Raw genomic sequence first — 23,257 nt, forward strand, 5'->3', positions numbered from 1 at the left:
ATTTTATGCATATGTTGAGATACACCAACTGTGAAGGCTAGTTTTTGACAATTAGCAATAGTGTCCACTGCCTTTAAATGTCTCAAGAGAGGAGTGTCTATAATCAGGCTCCAATTTCATAGAGCTGCTTTTATCACAAAAAAATAGCTAAGCACAACAAAATTATGCTCGCCAGATATGGCCGTTACCTTGCTGATTTTTGCTAGTTAGAAAGTTGTGAAGCAATATTTTCTGCTTTTTGGGCCAAGTGTATGATTTAATAATTCAGGGACCAAACATGGGTTTGATATTTAAGGTTGTAAATTGAGTACCTTTTGTACCTAGGTGGTAATCTAGCCTTGTCCGCACACACCAAGCAATGACAAAATGTCACTGCCAGTGCATACATGCACTTGTTTATACTTTCATAATGGGCTCTTAGGAGCAACCGATTTTACAAGGTGTCTCTTTTTCAGGGGAGCAAAGAAAAGGAATGCCCGTTTAGTGTTTTCATAAGAATAATCAATGGATTAAAATCAAATTACGAATTTAATCATGGTTTGTATATTGTACAGATAGTATGAATTTTCAATTACATTATTCGTATTTTTTTCTTCTTTTTTTCTTCTTCTATGAACACAGTGCCTGATTTTATAGAGCTGCTCGAGCAGAACAAAATCATGCTTACACCAATAAGGTAACCAACTTAAAATACCCTGCACATTTACCATCTGTGACTGGTATTGTGTTTGTTTCTGCTTAGCAGAAATTTAAGCAGCTCTGTAAAATTGAGCCAACGGGCTGATTTTATTGAGCTGCTTAAGCATAAATTAAAAGTAGCTAAGCACAACCAAATTATGCTCCTCATCACTAGAATAAGGTATCTAACCCCCAAAAAGATGCTTATTTCCGTAATAGTTGTAAAGCAATATTTTCTGCTTACGCAGCTCTTTAAAATTGTGGCAAGACACTAATTTGAAAAGTACACGAGAGCTGATCAACATGCATTCATCTTTTTCAAGACACAGTATTCAAATGGAAAACAAAATAATTGTAAGACAACTTTCACACTTTATGCGAACTGCGAACCTGATTGTTTGCGTCGTATAAGTTGATTTGCATTTGCTTAACCGGGTGAAGTATGAACTAGGCTTTATGCGTATAAACATTTCACAAACGATTTTGCTGCTTCTGACTTTCAAAGCTTACATATTAAAAAGCCTGGTTGATAATTCACATGTGAATGCCTATTCTTCTTATAGATTGCCTGGAATTGCTGTGTTGTGGCCCTTAAAGCCATTATACACTTTCGGTAAACAGTATTGTCCAAGTCCCACACTTCGTGTATCACAACTTATATATAAGATAACAAACCTGTGAAAATTTAGGCTCAATCGGTCATCGGAGTCGGGAGAAAATAACGGGAAAACCAACTCTTGTTTCCGCACGTCTCGCTATCGAGAATTGATATTGTTTTAATGTTTTCTCAAAAAGTAAAGCATTTCATGGATTAATATTTCAAGAGAAGTCTTTCAACACTACCTTCTGTAAACCCTGTAAATTATTTCAGTACCGGAAGTGTATTATGGCTTTAATGCGCACGTGTAATGTGCACATATTTCATGAGATGGGTATGTTGTTGGTAGTGAACTCGAATAGATCAGTCCATTAAATTGAGCCCTACCCACCATAGCAACTGTCAATCAACATCACCAACATGCTGGACTTTTTGGACGGTGTTTGTGATTGGTCAATGCATTAAGGAAGCGGAGCTTAATTTACTCTGTCACACGTCTTCCTAACACAATGCATACAAAATAACACTCTGAGCATGGATGTAGAAACTCATACAAGATGTATTTAAAATCAGGTTACTTGTACATAAACATAATATTATAATATCTGCCAATAACTTTAACTGAGTATTTTCAAATTTTATCAAAACTATGTACCAACAAATTGTATTTATTTTGCGCCAACTTTTGTATCTTGCAACAAAGGTCGTTATTTCTTCAATAAAAATAAATGTGTGATTTACCCCAATATTTGTTTTCCAGAGAAAATATTAAGTTAATTGAAAAATATTTGTTGATGATATCCGCATGCCATATCCAACTTGCCCTTTGACCTTGATGGATATGGGATGCAGAAGCACTAAAAGTTTCTGTACTTCACTCAAACTTAGGTGAAAACTTAATAACATGATTTATCAAATGTATTGGTTTACGAGTCTTGCTCATAATGGTAAAGTGTGACTTGGTGTCTTTCGGAAACAATTTTAAAAAATTGGACATATAGATATGACGGAAGGTTTGTATGGCAGGGGTGAGAGCTAATGTTGACCAAAAGAGTTTGAAACTGGGATCCAAATTTCAGGAGGTACGTTGAAATGATGGCATTTTTCATCTTTTAGTAACCCCCGGAGTCAAATATTTTGATGAGCTTTAAGGACCAGTGCTAGAGAAGTGTGTCCAATTAGGAGCAAGATTTCTATATCTTTGTTTGTCGTGTCTGTAAACCAGGCAGACGTATACACAAGTCTGAATTCTGGTTAAGTCTACAATTTCTTATCCCTGGTACGGTGAATGTACAATGAGATGAGGGTTTGTGTAGACACTCACACTATGTAATCTAACCTTTTGAGCAGTATGCTGTTTGGCCGTCTCCACCGTTGCTTCAAATACATGATTGTCAAACAAGCATTCCACTATTTTATTTACATGAATACGTTGACCCTTTTAAATTGAAAATGTCACCATTTGATAGCGTCTTTGCAATAACTCATGAATATTTTACATTTGCAGTCTAGTGTGAGAGCTATACTCTTGTTGTATAGACTTCACTTTCAATAAAGGACTGTCATCATCTACACAATTCCAGGGGTGGTGGCCTTGTTGGGATCTTTCCCAGTGTAAAAGAGTTTGCCTGGAACTGTTCCTTCTCCTCTGCGGTGAGTTCCTCAAGAGGTGTGTACACACCCACTTTGTTGCCTGACGATGCTCCTCCCGATGCACCGCCCGATGCACCCTGCGTGTTCTTCCCAAATAAACCTGGTTGGGCGTTCGTAGAAGACGCAGTGTTCCCAGCTGGAGCAGGCTTTCCAAAGAGACCTACATTGCCTGTGCTGTCAGTAACCGTCGCACTGTTGCTACCGAATATCCCACTGCTGCCACTGAATGGCGCTGCAGCAGCTGTCTGTCCAGTAGCAGGTTTACCAAAGAGTCCTGTTCCTGTTGGTTCACTCGGTGCTGCTGGCTTACCAAACAGTCCTGTACCTGTGCTGGTTGCATTTTGTGTCTGCTGGTTTCCGAAGCCGCTACCGAAGGACCCAGGTGTAGCACTTGCAAAGGCATTGCCACCAAAACCTGTTCCAGAGGCGGTTGATGTAGACATGGACCCAAAGCTGGAAGGTTGGGTTCCAAATCCACTGGCTCCAAAACCTTGACTTGTTGACCCGAGTGAAGTGCTGAGGAAAGGATAAAAACTAAAGTCAAATTTCTACCTTTCGAAATGGCAGCTGTAGTCTGGTTGTACAAGAAAAAGAATCTCCTTTTAGATAATATAAATATATAAAAAATTCTTAACCTACCTATGATTGTACATAGCCATGACTGGCGACTCGGTGATCCCAAAGATCGATTGTGGCATTTGACCACCCCCGTTGAAGATAGCCGTCTAGAATTCAAAGAAAAGATACAGAACTTGTTTTCATCATCATTCTTTGAAAAGCATTTTATTACTGAACCAATGAACTACTGAAATATTGCAGGTTGTTGCAATAGTCCAATGCAACAGACTGAAGTTTTGATGGCTTAATCACCAGAATGTCAGTTTGAATCTTGGTCTGGCCAACATTTTTATCTTGGAGCAAAATACTTGACTATTGCTTCTCTGCACACAGGAGTATATGGCGCCCTTTGGGGGCAGAGATGGTTGTTGTGACTGGTTCAGCTTAATGGGCTACAAACTTTGCAGCACATGGTTTGAGGCATGTATTAACCCAAGCGACAACAACCATGTTCCATGAGCGCCAAACTGCACTGACAACAAAATACTTTATTATCATCGTCCAATAAAATTTATTGCTTGGACTTGAACTGAATAAATGTCCATTCCATCCTCAATTTGAAATTATTGAAACGGCCCAATTTCATGGTGCTGCTTACCGCAAAAGTCTGCGCTTACGATCACCTTTCTCTGCTTACAGGGCAAGCTATGTAGCCAAGAATGTCTAGTAATGTGGAGTCACATGGGGACCAGCACTAACTCCAGGAACATGCTTGACGTAAGCATTGAATTCCCTGCTTTCATACAAGCACAGATTATTTGCCTACAGTAAGCAATGCCATGAAATTAGGCCCAGAATAGGAGCAGACAAGATGGCTTGACCACGATTGTGGACTTTGGTCTAAACTTACCAGTTGGGATGTGATTTCTTGCGAAGGGCTCATTAGCTGGTCTCTCTGCCTCTTGTAAATATCAGCCATAGCAGCAAATGATGCTTTCTTGAATAGTGCAATTTCACAAAAATGAAAAGATCAATTAGGCCTTACTCAATATATATTTGGTTTGCGGTAACACCATGTGGGTATCTACTTGCCAGGTAGAGTTTGTTCTTAGAGAACTGTCTTGCTTCATTCTACTACCTGCTTATTAACTATTACCTGGGCGGATGGTATAGTCGTCAACACTACCGAGTGGGTCCAGGTTTAGTGAAAGAACCAAAATCTGTCTACTCTTAGTAACATCATTCAACCATTTTAACAGCACAGATTGTGTATGGTGGCACAACTGTGCATAAACTTAATATGTATATCTGTACTGTTTAAATACACTCACATGAGTCATAACTATGCGTAAAACCATGGAGGAATAAGCTCATGATAAAACTTAATGTGTATGTTTTGTTCACCACATATCATAATAACAGACTGGCATAGTTTGTCCATCATTCAAAACCGAAAGTGAATGATATTGAATGGTCAGACAGTAGGAGGGTTGACTGCATACTATACACTCGCCACTAACATTTATTGCAGGATTACCAATTATTCAAAAGCAGTGTGGATGGTATTAAATAGTGAGAGGGGCCCTATGTTCCGACACCCCCAGGGCATTTTCCTAACCCTATCCCCAACCCCAACAGAAACCTTAACCATAACCCTAGCGTGTCAATCGTCGGGGGGTTTTCGAACATAGGGATGTCAGAATAAAGAACAGTCACCAAATATACAAGCTTTCTCAAATAAGAATCTCGCTGCAAAAACATAGGATTCGAACTGCCTCTAGCTACCGGGCAACCTTGGTAGTGTAGTTGGTAAGACACTGCTCTAGAATTGCAAGGGTCGTGGGTTCGAATCCCACCCGAGTAACATGCCTGTGATATTTTTTCACAGGACTCGGGAAAGTACCGAGTATACAGTGCTATCGCACATCGGTGTATGGGTAAAAATCCAAATTAATAATCTTAGGAGTAGTTCTCTTACATGTTGGTCAAATTTACTCTCCTTCACTGCAGTGTACGCAATGAACCGGATCTCTTCAGGCGAGATGTCCTCAAACCCTGGTACGCAGCCTTGAGATGTTTTGGGTTTGTAGCTGGAAAATGGCCACATCTTACTGCCCTCCCACTCTTCAACGTCATGCTTGATTGTATCTCTGTAGGCAGAGACAAATATATGGTTTTGGATTAGCTAAAGGGTTTTGGTACCTTTTTGTACATCAAAAATGATCAAGTTCAGGGGCCAATTTCATAGAGCTGCTTAAAGCAAAAAATTTGCTTAAGCACGAAAACATCTCGCTTATTTTACACATGTTACTGGCCAAAAATTTCATGCCATATACATTGCTTGTGACTGGTATTTAGCAGTTGTTTACTTATCATAACAATTGAGTGGAGTCTTGGCCAGTAATCTGATTTTACTAAGCAAGGACTTTTTTGCTTAAAGGCACTGTACACGTTTGGTAATTGTCAAAGACCAGTGTTCTCACTTGGTGTATCCCATCATAAGCATAAAATAACAAGCCTGTGAAAATTTGGGCTCAATCGGTCATCGAAGTTGCGAGAAAATGATGAAAGAAAAAACACCCTTGTTGGACGAATTTGTGTGCTTTCAGATAGGAATAAAAGACTTCTAGCTAGAAGTCTTTTGTTATTTTAGTAAGAAATAACCTCTTTCTCAAAAACTATGTTACTTCAGAGGGAGTCGTTTCCTACAATGTTTTATACTATCAACAGCTCTCCAATGCTCGTTACCAAGTCAGTTTTTAAGTTAAGATTTGTTTTGAGTAATTACCAAGCGTGTACCTTCCCTTTAAGCAAAATTTTGTGCTTAAGCAGCTCTATGAAATTGGGCCCTGGTCATGATATGAAGCCCTACTCACCGTACAAGAAGATGTACATAACAAAATTTTCCTGTGGAAGTTTCAGCTTCATTAGTCGTCACATTTTTGAGAAAACCAGTGAAAATCACAGAGCAAGTTCATAGACACTGTGACCTATGTTTACATTCAAACCGCCCTCTGTTGAAAAAACACTGTATCACATGTTTCGCCGGGCAATAAGCCCCTAGTCATGGTAAGATTGCATACACTTTCTAGCTGGCTGCCAAAACACAAAGGTTTTGCCCGGCGGTATGCGCGCGAATCATGTTATGGTTTTCGTGTGACGTCAGAGGTCACATCCTCTATAGGAGAGTCATATAAATCCGTACATGCTAAAAAATAATTTTTGTATCACTGAGACGAAAACCCATTTCTCAAAACTTGTAACACATTCGAGTGATTTACCTGTGGATGTTTTTCATAGAACTTGGGAAAGTACTGAGTACAGTATACAGTATTACACTGCCATGAGTGTCAGGATAAAAACCAATTATATGATCAAATGATACGGAAGGAGGTATTTGTGCAAAGATGATATCTTACAGAACATCGCTGTGACTCTCAGCCAATCCCGAGGCGGCACCCAGAGCGTTAAAGCGGTTCTGGTTCTGGTTCTGGCTCGTTCCAAATGAGTCTTTAAACTGGACGCGTTTCTTCCCTCCGCCTCCCCCACCACGCCCATCATCGTCCAATCTTCCTTGCCTATTGTCATAGGAACTGCTGTTTTTGTTGATGTAAACAAAAGGGTTATTTTGTTGGTTGTAACCACCTCCACCTCCCCCTCTTTGATCATAGCCCCCGCCCCCTCCTCCTCTTTGATCATAGCCCCCGCCCCCTCTTCCGTAGCCTCCACCATCTCTACCTCCTCCACCGTCTCCGTAACCCTGGTAACCACCTCCTCCTCCTCCTATACATGATCAAAAAAGGTACAAGTTTATTTAACAGTTGCATTAAAAATACAATTTTAAGAACATTTTTACCAAGCACACTTACTTCTGTCTGATCTTGACAATAACAGCTAGACTACAAGTACTAGAGAACTAAAATGCTGATATGTTTTTGATCGACCATGCGTTTTTTTATTCCAGGTTCCCACAAGACAATATCAAGATTCACAGTGACCAGTAACCACCCAAAAGTCTGTACAAAGTCTAATTAAATAAAGTTAACACAGTCCTAACAACACTGTGTCTGCATGCGGAGTGCCAACTGCCATGACTGCTGGGCCCAATTTCATGGCTCTGCTTACCGCCGAATTCTGTGCTTACGATCACGATTCACCGCCTACGTGCAAGCGCCGAATTTCTGCACTAGCGTTGAAATGAATGCCTAGTAACGCGGAATACGCACGCGCAGAAGCCAAAATTCACCGCTAACCCATGAAATACGCTTGCTGTAAGCACAGAATTCCCTGCTTCAGTAACCATCGATTCTGTGCTTACCCCTTACACTCACAGTGAGTTTACAGTAAGCAGAGCCATTAAATTAGGCCCTGCTGTCGTGCTGATCTGCAATTTTGCAAAAAAAAAAAAAAAAAGTATTTATTTCTACCTCCTTTTTTAGTTAGTTAGTTCATGATCAATCAAATTCAACGGATTAATTATTCTTTGTTACCTTGACCGCCTTTTGTGTGTTCAAAACGACACCGATCACCAAATCTACATTCACCTCGAAGGAAAAATTTACAAACAACCATTTTCTGAATCAGAGATATCGTGCATGGTCATGTCGTGGGGTGGTGAACCGTTTTTTGTTTTCCAAGTAGTCATCTAGAACAGCGCCACCAATTGTCAGTAATAGGAAACGGACAGAAATGAGCATGTGACATTGACCATGCATTGACGAAAGGACAGAAATTTCCATAACTTTGTTTCACCATGGTTTCACAGTGTCAATTTCTTTGAGAAAGTTCTCAAGCAAAATATAAACATGAACCCCAACAGGGGCTCATACAGCCAGAAAAAGGTAAGGAACAAGTGCTTAGCCATTTTCGTTTGTGTTAAGTTTTATAGCTCCGAGTCCATGGTTGTGTTGACTTTTTAGTTTGAGTTTTAATGCAAGTCTGAAAATGTTGTTGTGGTCGTTGGGCGCAATCTTTGAAGATGGACTTTTTTCAAATTCGCGCAAGCTACCATGTTTTTTTTACGCAAACCTTGTCCTTTTCTTACATGATTTTAAAGTTGCGCAAGAATAGCTCGCTTGCGAAAACTTTGAACACCGCGCGAATTAGTAAGATCTGTATGTATCCTGGGGTCAATGGGTTTTCAGTAGGATAACACAATATTTACAGGAAAATGGTTCACAATCAAAAACTAAAAGATTTTTTTTAAATCGTCTATCCAACCTTTTTACAATGACCCCAGGATACATACCAAAAATTAATCATTTTATAAATGTTTGCGCATATGATTACCTACGACAGGAAACTTTATTCTCAGCATGATTTAGACCGTGAGTAAACAGCAGAGCTTCTGTCACCGGTGGAGCTTGCACAGTCTCGCGGTAAACGGGAATCAAAGTTGGGGGTCGAAAACATATGACTATTGAGGGTTGATAACATATGACCCTACGATGTGTAAAGTAAAAAACGGGGTTCCCACTCTCAGCCCAGTTAAAGTGTGAGAGATGCCAAGTCGAGAGGATCAGATTCAGATTATAAGCGTCAGATTTTTCAAAAAAAATATTTATTTTATTAAAAACGGAATTATTTAAAACGGAATTATAGTGTGTTTTCAGTGGTTGAAACGCAGTCAGGTGGATTTGAAATAACAACTTAATTTATAATGGGTTGGTGTAGTTGATGTCATAAACTATACAGCAAAACAAGTTTACAAAAATAAACTACATGTACGTACAGTGTGAGTGTCGCCCTCTTCATTATACAGAGAACCAATCATTCCATTTCCAATGATAAAAAATGGTGCGATACATTTAATAATAATAAATAATAATATTTATAAACTTATAACGCGCACATATCTGTCTCAATAGAGACACCCAAGGCGCACAAAAAGAAAATTAGAGTAACATTTAACAGAAACACTTGGGCAGGTGGAATGCACCCTGGGTGAGACTTGGTAGGTCTGGCTTCCTAATTTCATTTCACAAAGGATGCTTTGCAGTTTTGTGCCTTTGTACAAGTACGTGATCGTGGTACGACATTCCCGCATACATGTACACCCCAATAAACTAAATAAACTCCTGCGACATGCTGTATACAGTAAAAAATAAAAATTACTGTTCAAAGTTACACTTACCCTCACAGCTTTTGACAATGTAAAGGAAATATTTTTCATATCATGATTGAGTCTTGAACTTTTATTATCTGCTCAAATTGATGTGGAGTGCCACCGTGCCCAGGACCCGTCGATTAGGCCATCGATTATTCTTCCTCCAAAGTCCAAAGGTGTAACTTTCCAAACATCAATCTTGAAAAATGTCTCTATACCTCTCATCAAACTGGACGGATGTCAGACAACTCGTCCCTCGAACAACTAGACCGTTCGGACACCTCTCGGTGTAACTTTCCAAACATCAATCTTGAATAATGTCTCTACGCCTATTAGCAAATTGGATGGATATCAGACAACTCGTCCCTCAAACCACTAGACCGTTCGGACAACTCGACGGTTGAGACAACTCTACTTTACCTTTTTTTAGTGAATACAAAATTATGGCTGGACTTGGACAGCTCTATTAGTAGATTTACTCAAAACATATCATTAGAGTCGTACGTACAAATTATGTTTTATTTATTATACTTTATTAGCAACAACATTTAAGTACACATGGTAAGTGGCTCGGGATATTCAAGCCAACTACCAATTTTGTGTGTGAAACCTCTATTGTGTCATGTCCCCTGGCCTGTGAGCCCAGCACAGACAAAGTCTTTATGAGATTGTAGACCTCAGTTAGCATTGTCTAAACATACAACAAAAATGAGAAGGGAAAAAAAAGATCGTCAGTTCAAGGTGTTGGTGACAACATGCCTGTTTCAACCTGAATAAGAGAATAAAAGGGTAGCGACGAGTTCTTACACGGCCATTTAAAGCCAGCAGGGTCGAATTGCAGTGTGATTTAGCGCCTGGCATCGACCCTGCAAGGTTTTAAACAAACGTTTAAGAACGAGTCACTACTCTTTAATTCCCATTCATAAATGCCCTTTTGTTAAAAAACTTTTAAAATATACAATTACAGACACTTTGACAGTTGAAAATTTGAGGTTTGAAATATTTTTTTCAAAAACTTTGTTTCACGTGGGTTGCTTAGAAATAGATTACGCGCGTGCGCTTAGATGTAGGTTACGCGCTGTTACTAATAGCTATGAATTGTGTTCCGCATGATAATCTTGCGTGCCTGACATGTGGAAGCCAGCCGGTTATAAACACTGTTCATTATCAACCGTTTAAACACCCCCCCGTGACGCACTCTCCACCAATAGGAATAGAGAAACTGTCTGGGGTATTTATGAACACAAGTTTGTAGTCGAACAGCAAAGTATTGAAGGGCAGACAAAACCAGGATTGGGAGAAGGAACTTTTTCTTTGTTAATACCTTCATGTAATAATAATAAGAAAACAGTTTCCTGGACACTTTTATATATTTTGTTTTTCAGAAGAAAGAAGCAGTTCGTCGGCTTTCTCAGGGTGGACCACGGGGAGGAAGGGGGAGACGACAGGCCAATCCTGAGGACTCCAGGTCGTTTGGGCGTGTGCCAAGTAAGTCTTCAGTAAATATATTGTCAAGTGCTTAAAACCTCTTGAAGACTAATTATTTCTGTATAGGGCCTTATCATCACAAAATGCCAAGACACGTGTTACATTTTGGATTTAAAGGCAGTGGACACTATTGGTAATTACTCAAAATAATTATTAACATAAAACCTTACTTGGACACAGGTAATGGGGAGAGGTTGATAGTATAAAACATTGTGAGAAATGGCTCCCTCTGAAGCAATGTAGTTTTCGAGAAAGAAGTAATTTTCCACGAATTAGATTTCGAGACATCAGATTCAGAATTTGACGTCTTGAAATCAAGCATCTGAAAGCACACAACTTCGTGTGACAAGGGTGTTTTTTCTTTCATTATTATCTCGCAACTTCGACGACCGTTTGAGCTCAAATTTTCAAAAGTTAGTTATTTAATGCATATGTTGAGATACACCGAGCGGGAAGACTGGTCTTTGACAATTACCAATAGTGTCCAGTGTCTTTAACAAATTTGGTTAACAATTTTTGGTGAAATTAATTGAAATGGCTATTGTTGAAAATGAATACAACAGTTAATATGGCATTGCCGTCTCAAAGATAAAATTCCAGGTCTGAGGTATTGAAGTTGATTTCAGACCAATGACCCTAATCCCGGAACGCTATTATGATGATTTTATTTCAGGAAGGGCAAGGCGCTCTCGCGACTCACTGGAAGAAGATGGTCAAAGCTCAAGTAGAGGGCTGTTCAGTGGACGTACAGTCTTCGCTACAGATTCCCCGTCGTCTGGTACTAACCTGGTCATCCAGAGAACAGTAGAGGGCCTCTCACAAGGAAGTGATAGTAGTCCTGATCTGGCGAAAACCTCCCAAAGAAGGATCGTAGCTGCCGCAGACAACTCCAGTCTGAGTGGTACTACTTCCCTGTTTGGGAAATCCACTGAAGCTGGACAAGGTGCTTACTCGGGAGCTACTTTCTCCTCAAGAATGTTTAGCTCATCACAGAAGCCTTCAGATGATTCTGCTAAGCATGAAAGTGGACACCCGTTCCGGGGTGTCTCTCCTCCGAAGAGTTTGTTTGGAAAACCAGAACATGTCTTCGGGCGTGTCTCCCCATCATCCAACAATCCATTTGAACGTCTGACTCGAGGAGTACCTTCGACAGGTTCCATGACATCGGGGATTCCTGAAACACTTTTTAAGACCCAAGAAGCTGTTCCCGGACGAGAATCAGTGACCAGAAACCTCTTCGGGAAGGCACTCCAGACAGCAGATACTGTTCAATCCAAGTCTGCAAAGCCGGTGACAACCTTCACAGACCAACCTTCATCCAAAGTTGTCTTCAGACGAGAAGGTCCAGCTTCGGGGAGTGCGCCGCTTGAAGCTACTGCAGCGGTTCAGGCAGAACAAAAACCGCCATCACAGACACTTTTCGGAAAGGTAAACGAACCTTCAGCTCAGCGCGAGGCAAAGAGGCAACTCTCTCCTAGTAGAGCAGAAGCCGCCCGCAAACGGACACTCACAACTTTTGATGACCCTTTCTCATCAAGCTCTCAAGGTGACATCACTGATTTGGAGACCTTTGGCGCCTCTAAGAAAGAACCCAAGCCTAAGAAGCCAGTTATCAAAAGAGCTGGGTTATTCGGGAAAGCGCTCGCCGAGGCTAGCGGAATGGATCGTGACCCTCGGTCCAGGACAAGAAGCCGCAGCCCGGATAGGAGACAAGGACACAGTCCCGACGAAAGAAAGCGTGTCGACGAAAGAAAACGTGTCGACGAAAGAAAGCGTCTCGACGAAAGAAAGAATCTCGATGAGAGAAAGCGTCACAGCCCTGTTGAGCGGAAACGACCCAGCCCAGAAAAGCAGGCTGAAGATGTGAGGAAAAAACATCGGGATGAAAATAAACCAGGTAAGAATGCTTCTTCAGACTGAAACAAATAGGCGGACAGCGTCATTTTATCTTATGGGGGACTAAGTGTTATTTTTAGACTGTTGTCATCTTGAGATTGCACTGTATCTACAGCTGTTGCTGCGGTTTATTCGCATGTTTAGATTTCAAAATACACAATGTCAAACTTTGAAGGCGGGTGGGGGCGGTATGCGCGTAATAGGCAGGGCGCCTTCGGGTCGTATGAGTGCTAAAGGGTTATACGAAATTAAAAGTCTGGAAGTAACCTTGCTTTTTTTCTTCCACAGCTCGAAGGACTTCCACATCCTCACGGCGATACACCAGTCCAGAAGAAGTTAAACATTTAACTTCTATTCACATTAAGGGAGTGCCCCCATCGGTCAACTCTAAAGAACTTCTTCGGGGGATTTTCACCAAGTTTGGTTCTGTCAAACGAGTTACACCAAACCCGAGTAAGAATTCTGCCACAATCACGTTCGAGAATCACGTAAGTGTATTTCCCTACAACATTAATAATAATAATAATTAGTGATTAAGAACTGACTCCGCAGTAGTGCAGTTAATTACGATCCTCCATGTATAAGCTAAAGTAGTGGTCCCAGCCAATTTTCTATACCTTTCACCCCAGTAGTAGTTAAAAATCAAGACAGTTCTTTTCAGAACTGAGAAGTCTCCCGATCATCGGATAGTAGAATAAAGAAAGACAGTTTTCTTAGAACAAACTCTATCTGGCAAGTAGATACACACATGGTGTTACCGCAAACCAACGATATAATTGATACCTCGCCATGCAATTCCTCAAATCACATATATCTTTGTATTGTATTACTTTATTTTTGTCTATATGATTCTGTCTTTTCTCATTGTGAGTACAGAAATAAACTTACATTTTCATTGAATTGAAAAAAAGAAAAAATTGTGCAGGTGGATTGCACCCCAGGCTTAAGAACATGATATGGATAATCTTAACATGGGAGAACATTACGCATCTCTTTGGAACTCCTTGCCTGGTGCATGTTTCCCTTCATCCTATGATCTGCCATGTTTTAAGAGGAATATCAATTCATACATTCAGCTCCATTGAGTTTCTGCATTAATTTCTATGTTTTCTTCCTTGTAGCCCTTTACCTAAAATTTTTTTTTTAATTCACATATAATTTGTTAAATATTGTAACATGGTTTTACTAGTTCAGAGCCCCCAGTCACCTCTATTTGTGCTATAATGTAAACCTTTTGATGTTCCTATAGGATGCTGCTGCCAATGCAAAGAGGAAAGTTCGCGTAATGAAGCGAGGTACCGATCCTGTCAGCATATTCTGGAGGCAAACTGAGCAGGGCACCAGATTGGAGAACAGACAATTAGTGGATGGTAAGTCTAACGGAATTGTTCCTTAAAGGCAGTGGACACTATTGGTAATTACTCAAAATAATTATTAGCATAAAACCTTTCTTGGTGACGAGTAATGGGGAGAGATTGATGGTACAAAACTATGTGAGAAACGGCTCCCACTGAAGTGCCATAGTTTTCGATAAAGAAGTAATTTTCCACGAATTTGATTTCGAGACCTCAAGTTTAGAACTTGAGGTCTCGAAATCAACCATCTAAACGCACAGAACTTCATGTGACAAGGGTGTTTTTTCTTTCATTATTATCTCGCAAGTTCGATGACCGATTGAGCTCAAATTTTCACAGGTTAGTTATTTTATGCATATGTTGAGATACACCAACTGTGAAGGCTAGTCTGTGACAATTACCAATAGTGTCCACTGCCTTTAAAGGGTTTGGGTACTTTTTGTACGCCACAAAAACATGTCCACAGATTTACATTAAACTTACGGCCCGGTCGCACAGGCCTCGATAATGAGAACGAAAACAAGAACGTTAAAAATGCACACCCTCGATTGGTTGAATAAGCGTGGGCATATTCTGCGTGGAGAAATTCAACCAATAGAATACGTTCTCTTAGAGTCGTGAACGTTTTCGTATTCGCTGCAGTGTGACTTGGCCTTTACACGATTTGAAGAAAATGATGGTAGAGAGCTTCCCTTTAAATATCACTTGCTGAGGTGCTGTAGATTTTGAGAAATGAGTGAAGCAATGTCAAACATTTTTTTTTACCCAACTCTCCTGAAAAAATTGCTTTGTGATTTTCACCTTTTTATCAAAAACCCGACGACTAATGAAGCTGAAACTTGTACAGGTAAATACAATTATATTACATACACCTTCATTCACCGTGAGTAGGGATTCATCTCGTGGCAAAAAAATACAAAAGGTATCGAAACCCTTGAAACAGATAATGTCACTTAACAATTTACTGCTTAGCAGAAATTAGCAGGGCACCAGTCACAAATGGTGCATGTGACATGGTGTTTTGGTAGGTTACCCCATTCTAGTGAGCATATTTTGGATGTGCTTCGCTCCTCTTTATGCTAAAGTAGCTATGACATTGGGCGCTGTTTCTATGGTTTTACCCTAGCACTGTATACTCTGCACTTTCCGCAGTCCTGTGAAAAATACTACAGGCATACTACTCGGTTGGGATTCGAACCCTCGACCCTTGCAATTCTAGAGGCTCAGTGTCTTACCCACTAGACTACCAAGGTTGCCCGGTAGCTAGAGGTAGTTCAAATCCTATTTTGTGGCAGCGGGTACCGCAACGATACATAATAGATATCTAATTATCAAGTTTTCTTGTTTTAGACGAACCATTGTCAAGTGTTAGAAGACCACCGACCAAGCGAGATATTCCTAGACAATCACTGGTACCCTTCAATCGCAAAAAGGATGCGAATCTTAACCCGGAAGATGGAACCAGCATCATGCGGCAGGGTGCAGGGCAAGCCAAAGTGAGCAGCCAACAGAAAACAAGTGAGGAAACCTTATTCAAGTTACTAAAGCATTGACTCCCCACATATGTCTGTGGTGGAACTTTTTCTGATCACCAGTTCCTTTGGAGTGAAAAATATCTCTGTTTTTGGAACTGTCTGATCGTTTTTATAGATATGCAAGAAAACTAATCTTTGAAATTTTCATTTCAAAAGGTGTTTATGTTTTTTAGATATCACCGAAAATCCAGAACAATTATGTCCATGCAGGAAGAATAATCTGTATTTGTAAAACACAATCTGGGTAGACATTATTGTCAGTAAAGCCTCTCGGATTTAAATTTTGAAATTTTTGTTTTGTTTTATATCAGCCACATTACCTTTTAAAGGATTTGTCTACTTTTTCAAAATGTCCATTGATTTACATTAAACTTACAAGGTTTGAAGATAATGATAGTGGAAAGCTTCCCTTCAAATATTACTTAATGAGGTGCTGTAGTTTTTGAGAAATGAGTAAAACAATGTCATAAAAATACGTTTGGTAATGCTTTAAAAAAAATTGGGTCTCATGAGACCAAAATTATTTTCATGCCATTGTTTTTACTCATTTCCCCAAAACTACTAATATTTTCAGGGAAGCTTTGTACTATCAATATCTTCAAACTGTGTAAGTTTGGTGTAAATCTGTGGACATTGTGTTTTTTGTCCTACAAAAAGTACATACACCCTTTAAAGTGAAATGTTTCTCAAAATTTGTATCCTACAAAAAGTTGTTATCGGTATTAGTTTGACTAAACCTTTCCTTGAAGGGTACAACAGACTGCCACAAAGTACTATAACTGCAAGGCTAGAACTTGGTGCATGTGTGTTTCTCCTGTTTGTACGGCCGGTGTCCCAGGGAATTTTGTCCGCTGAAGATTTGGTCCCCCTCATGGGAAATTAACATGGGCTTAGGAGGATGATTCAAAAGGGGGCGCTATCGGAAGAAGTTTGTACACAGTTTGCCTAATGGGGGGACCGAATCTCTGATGGGGGACAGAATCTCCGGGGAAACAGAATCTCCTGCCACACCGGTATTACATGGAAACCCCATGGCTAGTGTATTGTGCATTTGGTTTCCACAATGGTATTTGTTATATGTTCAGTTCGCATAACAGTTACTTTTTAAACAAGTCAAAATCAACTAGTCTAATTTTGCAGGAACTTGTTAAACTTGGGCCATTGACTGCTACTACACAAAATAAATTTCATAGAGCTGCTCAAACCCAAAATGAGCTAAGCACAACAAAATTGTACTTACCAAAGTAAGTACATGTACCATCCAACATGTACCAGCTGTGACTAGTATCCTGCTAATACTTGCTTAGCAGAAAACTGTTTAGCAAGTTTTATAAGCAGCTATATGAGATTGGGCCTAGCGCTTGGTGAAAACCCACAAGACTGCAGGCTTGCAGCTAGAAAAGTGTTTCTGGACAGGAAGTTTTTGTACAACACCAGAGTAAAAATGCTACACAAGTGATGATCCTGATCATTGTTTGCTTAGCAGAAAACTGTTAAACACTATTTGCGGTCTAAGCTGCTGTAGGAGACTGTACCAGGGCTTGGAGCAAATCCATAAGACTGCAGAGCTTGCAGCTACGGGTTTTACTGGTCCAGATTTGTTTGTATAACAGCGGAGTACAAATGGATTTGATTTTTTCATTATAAAGCCCTGGCTGTACCTGCGCATCTGCTGAGCAAGACAGTGGGACTGACGGCCCAAGAAAGATACGACATCTTGGAGAACAGAGATAAAATAGCCAGACAAGGTAAAGTAACCCTGCCATGTTATTTTAGTGAAATGAGGTCACACAATCCTTCAAGGCACTGGGCCAATTTCGTAGAGCTGCTTAAGCACTAAATTTTGCTTAAGCAAAAAAATCTTTGCTTGGTAAAATCAGATTAACGGCCAAGACTCCACTCAATTGCTATGCTAAGTAATCAACAGCTAAATACCAGTCACAAGCAATGTATACGACATGAAATTTTGGCCAGTAACATGTATAAAATAAGCAAGCTATTTTTTGCTTAAGCAGCTCTATGAAATTGGCGCAAGTTTACTTTTTATTCATAGTTTCTTCCTAGTTATTGTTATTGGTAAACATGAATGATTCAACTCTTCCAAAGACTAAAGATGTATTATCCTTTTAATGGAAATTCTCTTCTTCTTTTTTTTACTCCAGGACTTAAGAAACAATCTAACCTAGCCTCAACCAATGCCATCAAGGGAACCTGCCCAGATATGTGCCCAGAGAAGGAACGTTATATGAGGGTGGTCCAACGCCGGCTACACCCATTTGAAACCTTATCAGGAATATCCGACAAGGTAGGAGAAACGATACATTAATTAACAAAATTAACCAATGCTTCTGCATTCTCCAGAAGACGATCAGAGCATACTGATCGAAACGTCGAGTTAAACCAACGGTTCTTTTCAGAACCACCTCAACTCATTAGAGATAGTCATTACATGGTGTTACCGCAAACTCTTCTATATCTTATTTCCACCATGCAAAGTTTCAAATCCTACTCATTATCTTACTGTTTTCTGTCTTATCCTTTCTAAGGTCAACCATGAAACAGCAGTCAAAGAATACAGCAGGTCCTCTGCAGATCAGGTAGGTTTCATTTCCAATTTTGTAAATTGCTTCTCTACACCTATTTTGTTATATATTTTTTTGTATGCAAGTCGCCAGACACTTGAAGGTGTGGGTTACAATCAATTATTTTTCCAGGGGCCATTGCCACATACTCTTGGGGCTGAAACAGGGTTATCAAACACCATTGTTTGAATTCGGTGGTCTTGACCACTAGGCCATGACACGACACAAATGGTAAAGGAGCTACAGGGGTGTCATATGTCTTGACTGATTGGTCTAGCGCACCTCACTCGAGCTCTGGTGTTTCTTATCAGCAGAGTGTGGGTTTGAGTCCCAGTTGTGATACTTGTGTCTTTAAGCAAGACACTTTACCATTATTGCTTTGCTGTTCGGATGGGTAGAAAAGCTGTAGGTCCCTTATAATGCACATAAAAGAACCCACTTATACATTTATCGCTAAGTAAAGGGATTTGCCCCAATAATTCTGTAGGATTAAATAAGATTTCTTTGGGGAGAAAATGGTCAAGATGAGTCAACTTGTTCCATAATGTAAGGTGTCTTTGTGAGATAATCAAGACTTGGCGACATTGCTGGAGCTATGCTTTATGGTATTATCTCCATTAAGATTAACTATTATTGAGCATTGGCGCCCTCTATATTTGGATTTGGGAGAACATTGGTGCTTTCCCACATACATGTACAATGTACAGGTATCAGTCTCAGCATTGACATGTTCCAACCTGTCGAAGTTTCACTTACACGGAGACCATGAAGGCCATGGCCTCTGTTGTCCCTGGTCTTTTGGCCTTGGTGCCCCTCCAAAAGTTTCCCATAGACTTCAAGATTTTCCCAATGGAAGTGCCCTTTACAAAAAGGAAAATGGCCTTGCCCTTTCCAAGATGAAATTCCAGACCTGCTAATGTGAATGTTAAAGCGTTAGAAATGGTTTTATCTTGATAATTTTTGTAAAGTATTAGACAGTGCATACCAGCCGAAATGTGCGCATATTGACAAGCAATTCGCTTTAATCAGCCCAATACGCTTGCTTGTACATGGAGAGAACCGCGACTGCTACTTTCGGGACGCTTGGTGGCAGCAGACTTACCAGGTAAAATCCATTGTTCTCGGTAATGCGTGCATGCTCAGAACTACGTGAACAATGACAACTTACCTGGTATAAGTCTGCTGCCACCTAGCATTCCAAAGTCTCCCAATCAGATACGTCTTTACTAGTGCTGTACTTTATCTGAGCCGTGTTGTATTCTCCTTCTCAGGAAGAACCCTTGCCCCATGACATGCGCCCTGCCCCAGTTCTCACCATGACTATGAACTACTTGATGCGCTACATCATGAATAACGGACGGGACGGCCATTGGGAGGAATGGTTTGACTTCCTCTGGAGTCGGACGAGAGGAATCCGGAAAGATATTACCCAGCAGGATCTGTGTAACCTGACGGCCATTGATCTCATGGAGAAATGTGCAAGGTGGGTGAAGTTTGGTTTGGAAATTTGTGTTGAATTTGCAGAGGGGATAAAGAACATTATTTGGTTTTAACCTTGGGAAACTCTCATCTCTATGGTCTGCCTAATAATCAAATTAAACGTTTGTGTCGCCTTCAAAATATTGCTGCTGGAATTGTAACCCGGTTTTACACTAGAGAACACATCACACCAATCCTGAACGATCTACATTGGCTACCCATTAAGGACAGAATTATCTTCAATGTCCTTGGTGTATGTCTGTCGCTCATTAATAAATCTTTTAGAAGGACTCCAACCCTATCTTTCCAACCGTCAGTTTATGAGATCTTGTAACAAACATATTTTAAGGAAACCTATGGCCAAAATATCATGGGATGAAGCATTGCTGCCCATTCCTTTTGGAACGACTTACCATATCATACTAATCTTTCTCTATTCCAATTTGGGATTGAACAAAGGCAAAATTTCCTAGAAGATGAACCAACGACCTCTGGTTCAACATGCCGGTGTTTTACCAACTGATCAATCTATCCCTATTTTGTCATTTCCCCTATTTAGTCAGTATCTTAATTTATTTTAACAGAAGTGCCCATTGCAATGTGAAAATGTACTTGCCCTCTCAAAGATGAAATTCTAGGCCTGGCATTCTTGTGTCTGCCGACTTTGAAAATAATCTCGGAGGGGCAAGCTGTAAATGGCACACTTCAATGAGACTCGCCCAAATAAAAAAGGTAAATTCAAATAAAATAAAAATTTCCACCGATCTTTCAGATTTCATATCTTCTGTTCACATCGTCTTTGCGAGGAGGACCGCAACACAATCGACCCCAAGATCAACAACGAGAATCTCACCAAGTGCATGCAATCCCTGAAGCAGTTCTACCACGACCTGGCAGGCGAGGGAACTGTTTGCCCGAACGAAGCCGAGTTCCGAGCGTACGACATTCTCCTGAATCTGAACGATAGAGACATTCTCAGGTAAGTGATGTTTCAATTTTTTTTCTGCCAATAGACCTTATGCATATTGGCGTCATCCAGTCAATCTTAGAGGTAAAATATCATAAACAATTATCAAAATGAATATGATCGAAATGCACAGATTTGTACACGCGGCGCACAGGTTACTTTTTTTTACCTCTAGGTGAGGGCGCTCTACTGATATGACATCATGTGCATAAGGTCTATAGGTATTATTTGCTTTGCAGATTTTGTTACTACAGAGATAGCAAGGGCTGTAATGTTAAATTCATTGGCATTTCATAGTTAAGCGATCCAGCAACGCCAATGTTGTTCTGGTCATCATGAGGTTGGTTTGAATCCCGCCAATGAGGCCTATTGGAGTGAGTGGTGTAGCTCGTTGGACTCAAAGTTATAGTGGTCTAGTCACTGGATTGTTTGTTTATTTGTTTGTTTGAAGGTTGAGATGATCTTCCCGTCAAGGGAACTCGGCAAACTCCCACAATGGGAAATAAACACAAAGCTGTCAACGGCCAATCTCTCTCATACAAACATTGGTTTAACTTCTGTTATTATGAATTGTACAAATCAAGACATTGTGATTCAGTAACTAGACAACAACAAGTCATTGTGAAATCAGCAGTTAGTTTGGTAGGGTTCGAACCCTCAACCTTGTGATTGCAAATTGTGTAAGTTATGCAGTCTAACCTTACGACCACCTAGACGAAAAGAAATTGTCAGTTTAAATCCCTGTCCCTGTCGTAACACATGTGTCTTTCAGCCAGACATTTAACCATAAATGGCTTCTCTTAATCCAGGTGTACAATGGAATCCAGTAAATGCTTGACAGTTTTATGTGGAATTATATAAATAGCTTGAGGTCGTATGCTCCCAAGGGAGTTGAGAAATTTTGTGGAATAGCATGATTAAACAGGGAATGTGAAGTGTCGTGAGCTACAGTGATCTAGCTTCTGGAATGTGTGAAATGTAAGAACCCGAAGTATTAGTATGATGATGCTTGTGTCTCTTCAGGAACACACCTAACAGTAACTGCTTCTAGTTACTAAGGCGTTTCACTGGGGACCTTATAAGGACTTCATGCTATCATAATTTATGTACCAAAGTACGAGAACCATGTTATCATTGTTATTGAGTACATCAATCAATCAATCAATCATTCAATAAAACATTTATTTCCACATTCATATCACATGGAGGCATCATCCTAAAAGCCGAGGCTTGTGGCGGATGTGCCTGCTACAAGATTACAGAACAAAACAGGAAAACAGCACTAAATAGATAACTACACAAAGGTTTAACCATGGTTAAACAATGTAAATATAACTCTGAAGCAGAACATGTATGCGAGGTAAACAAAGGGACAGCAATTAAACAGACAATACAAATTAGAAAACATAGACGAGTAAGTAGGTATTAAGTAAGTAAGTAACGGCTAAGCCAACTACCATTATAAAAAAGCAAATCGATCAATTATGTTGGGAATTTAGTTTTAAAAAAATTTAGTCGGTATTTAAACAAGCTAATTATTTAAGTTTGTTGGTCCAGTATTAGAAATTGTGTGTTGGGAAAGAGTTGATCTACATACAGAAGCTTTGCATTTCAAATGCCATAGCCACAATCCAACACTATGGTGACATGAGAACATATTTCCAATATGGAATCATTTACTTTTTTGTTCATACCAGCGCAACTATAGTCCAATTATTGTCCTTGCCTCTAGCCACCGGGCTAGCTTGGTGGTCTAACGGTAAGACATCTGCTCTAGAAATGCAAATGTTATGGGTTTGAATCCCAGCTAAGTGATTTGCCTGTGGCTCGTTTCACAAAACTCAGGAAAGTATACAGTGCTTGTACCACATTGATGTACGGGGAAAACAATTTACTGCAACCATTGCTTTTCAAACCTGTTTAATAGCTTTTTTCCCCAAAACAGTTTGAAAAAATGGCTTTCATGTAGTAAGTCCAACTGTTTAATTCTCATATTTTTGTTTTTATGGTACATAAATCAAGCGGAAACTCCCACGAAGTTGTTCCAGTGATCAAACATAAAGTTGTAACTTCCCCTTGAAACGCCCATGTTTTGTGTATGTACTATTTTTACGCCTTTGTTATTACCAATAGTGTCCAGTGTCTTTAAACCATTGCACATCGCAGGGGAATTTTTTAAGCACGCAATTTAGATGCTGGTGCCTAATACAGGTTGAAATGACCTGAATTAGACATTTTATGCTGGCTGTGCTGAAATTTTGTTGATAATAAAACCTACATAAAATATATTTGGTTCGTAGGATTACCGCAGAGTTAAGTTAAAAGCACTGGACACCTTTGGTAATTGTCAAAGACCCAACAT

The 23,257-nt window shown here is 39.9% G+C and overlaps 2 protein-coding genes across 2 annotated transcripts; one reads left to right on the forward strand and one right to left on the reverse strand.

The window, feature by feature from the left end:
- Positions 1-1,470: 1,470 nt before the first annotated feature.
- Positions 1,471-8,130, reverse strand: LOC117301070 (nucleoporin NUP42-like). Its single transcript, XM_033784950.1, has 6 exons — positions 7,978-8,130; positions 6,907-7,270; positions 5,466-5,637; positions 4,398-4,484; positions 3,569-3,654; positions 1,471-3,445 (listed from the first exon to the last, which is right to left on the reverse strand). The coding sequence occupies exons 1-6, from the start codon at positions 8,057-8,059 to the stop codon at positions 2,842-2,844; spliced, it is 1,395 nt and encodes a 464-aa protein (XP_033640841.1). The 5' UTR covers positions 8,060-8,130; the 3' UTR covers positions 1,471-2,841.
- Positions 8,131-8,186: 56 nt separating this feature from the next.
- LOC117300799 (germinal-center associated nuclear protein-like) lies at positions 8,187-20,911 on the forward strand. Its single transcript, XM_033784610.1, has 11 exons — positions 8,187-8,328; positions 10,979-11,081; positions 11,755-12,978; positions 13,266-13,465; positions 14,227-14,347; positions 15,683-15,850; positions 17,517-17,615; positions 18,030-18,172; positions 18,414-18,464; positions 19,721-19,932; positions 20,701-20,911. Exons 1-11 carry the CDS (start codon positions 8,293-8,295, stop codon positions 20,909-20,911), a joined length of 2,568 nt encoding a protein of 855 aa, XP_033640501.1. The 5' UTR covers positions 8,187-8,292.
- Positions 20,912-23,257: the final 2,346 nt, after the last annotated feature.

This window comes from Asterias rubens, chromosome 16 (assembly GCF_902459465.1).
Source record: "Asterias rubens chromosome 16, eAstRub1.3, whole genome shotgun sequence".
Classification (NCBI taxonomy): domain Eukaryota; kingdom Metazoa; phylum Echinodermata; class Asteroidea; order Forcipulatida; family Asteriidae; genus Asterias; species Asterias rubens.

What these genes read in the sequence shown, in the direction of transcription:
- LOC117301070 (XM_033784950.1), bottom strand. Translation starts at nt 8,059, where the DNA reads ATGGTTGTTTGTAAATTTTTCCTTCGAGGTGAATGTAGATTTGGTGAT. An exon ending in GAGAGTCACAGCGATGTTCT is followed by an intron (nt 5,638 to 6,906) that starts GTAAGATATCAT and finishes CTCTGCCTACAG; the next exon opens with AGATACAATCAAGCATGACG. An exon ending in AGAGTAAATTTGACCAACAT is followed by an intron (nt 4,485 to 5,465) that starts GTAAGAGAACTA and finishes GCACTATTCAAG; the next exon opens with AAAGCATCATTTGCTGCTAT.
- LOC117300799 (XM_033784610.1), top strand. Translation starts at nt 8,293, where the DNA reads ATGAACCCCAACAGGGGCTCATACAGCCAGAAAAAG. An exon ending in GCTCATACAGCCAGAAAAAG is followed by an intron (nt 8,329 to 10,978) that starts GTAAGGAACAAG and finishes TTTGTTTTTCAG; the next exon opens with AAGAAAGAAGCAGTTCGTCG. An exon ending in GTCGTTTGGGCGTGTGCCAA is followed by an intron (nt 11,082 to 11,754) that starts GTAAGTCTTCAG and finishes ATTTTATTTCAG; the next exon opens with GAAGGGCAAGGCGCTCTCGC.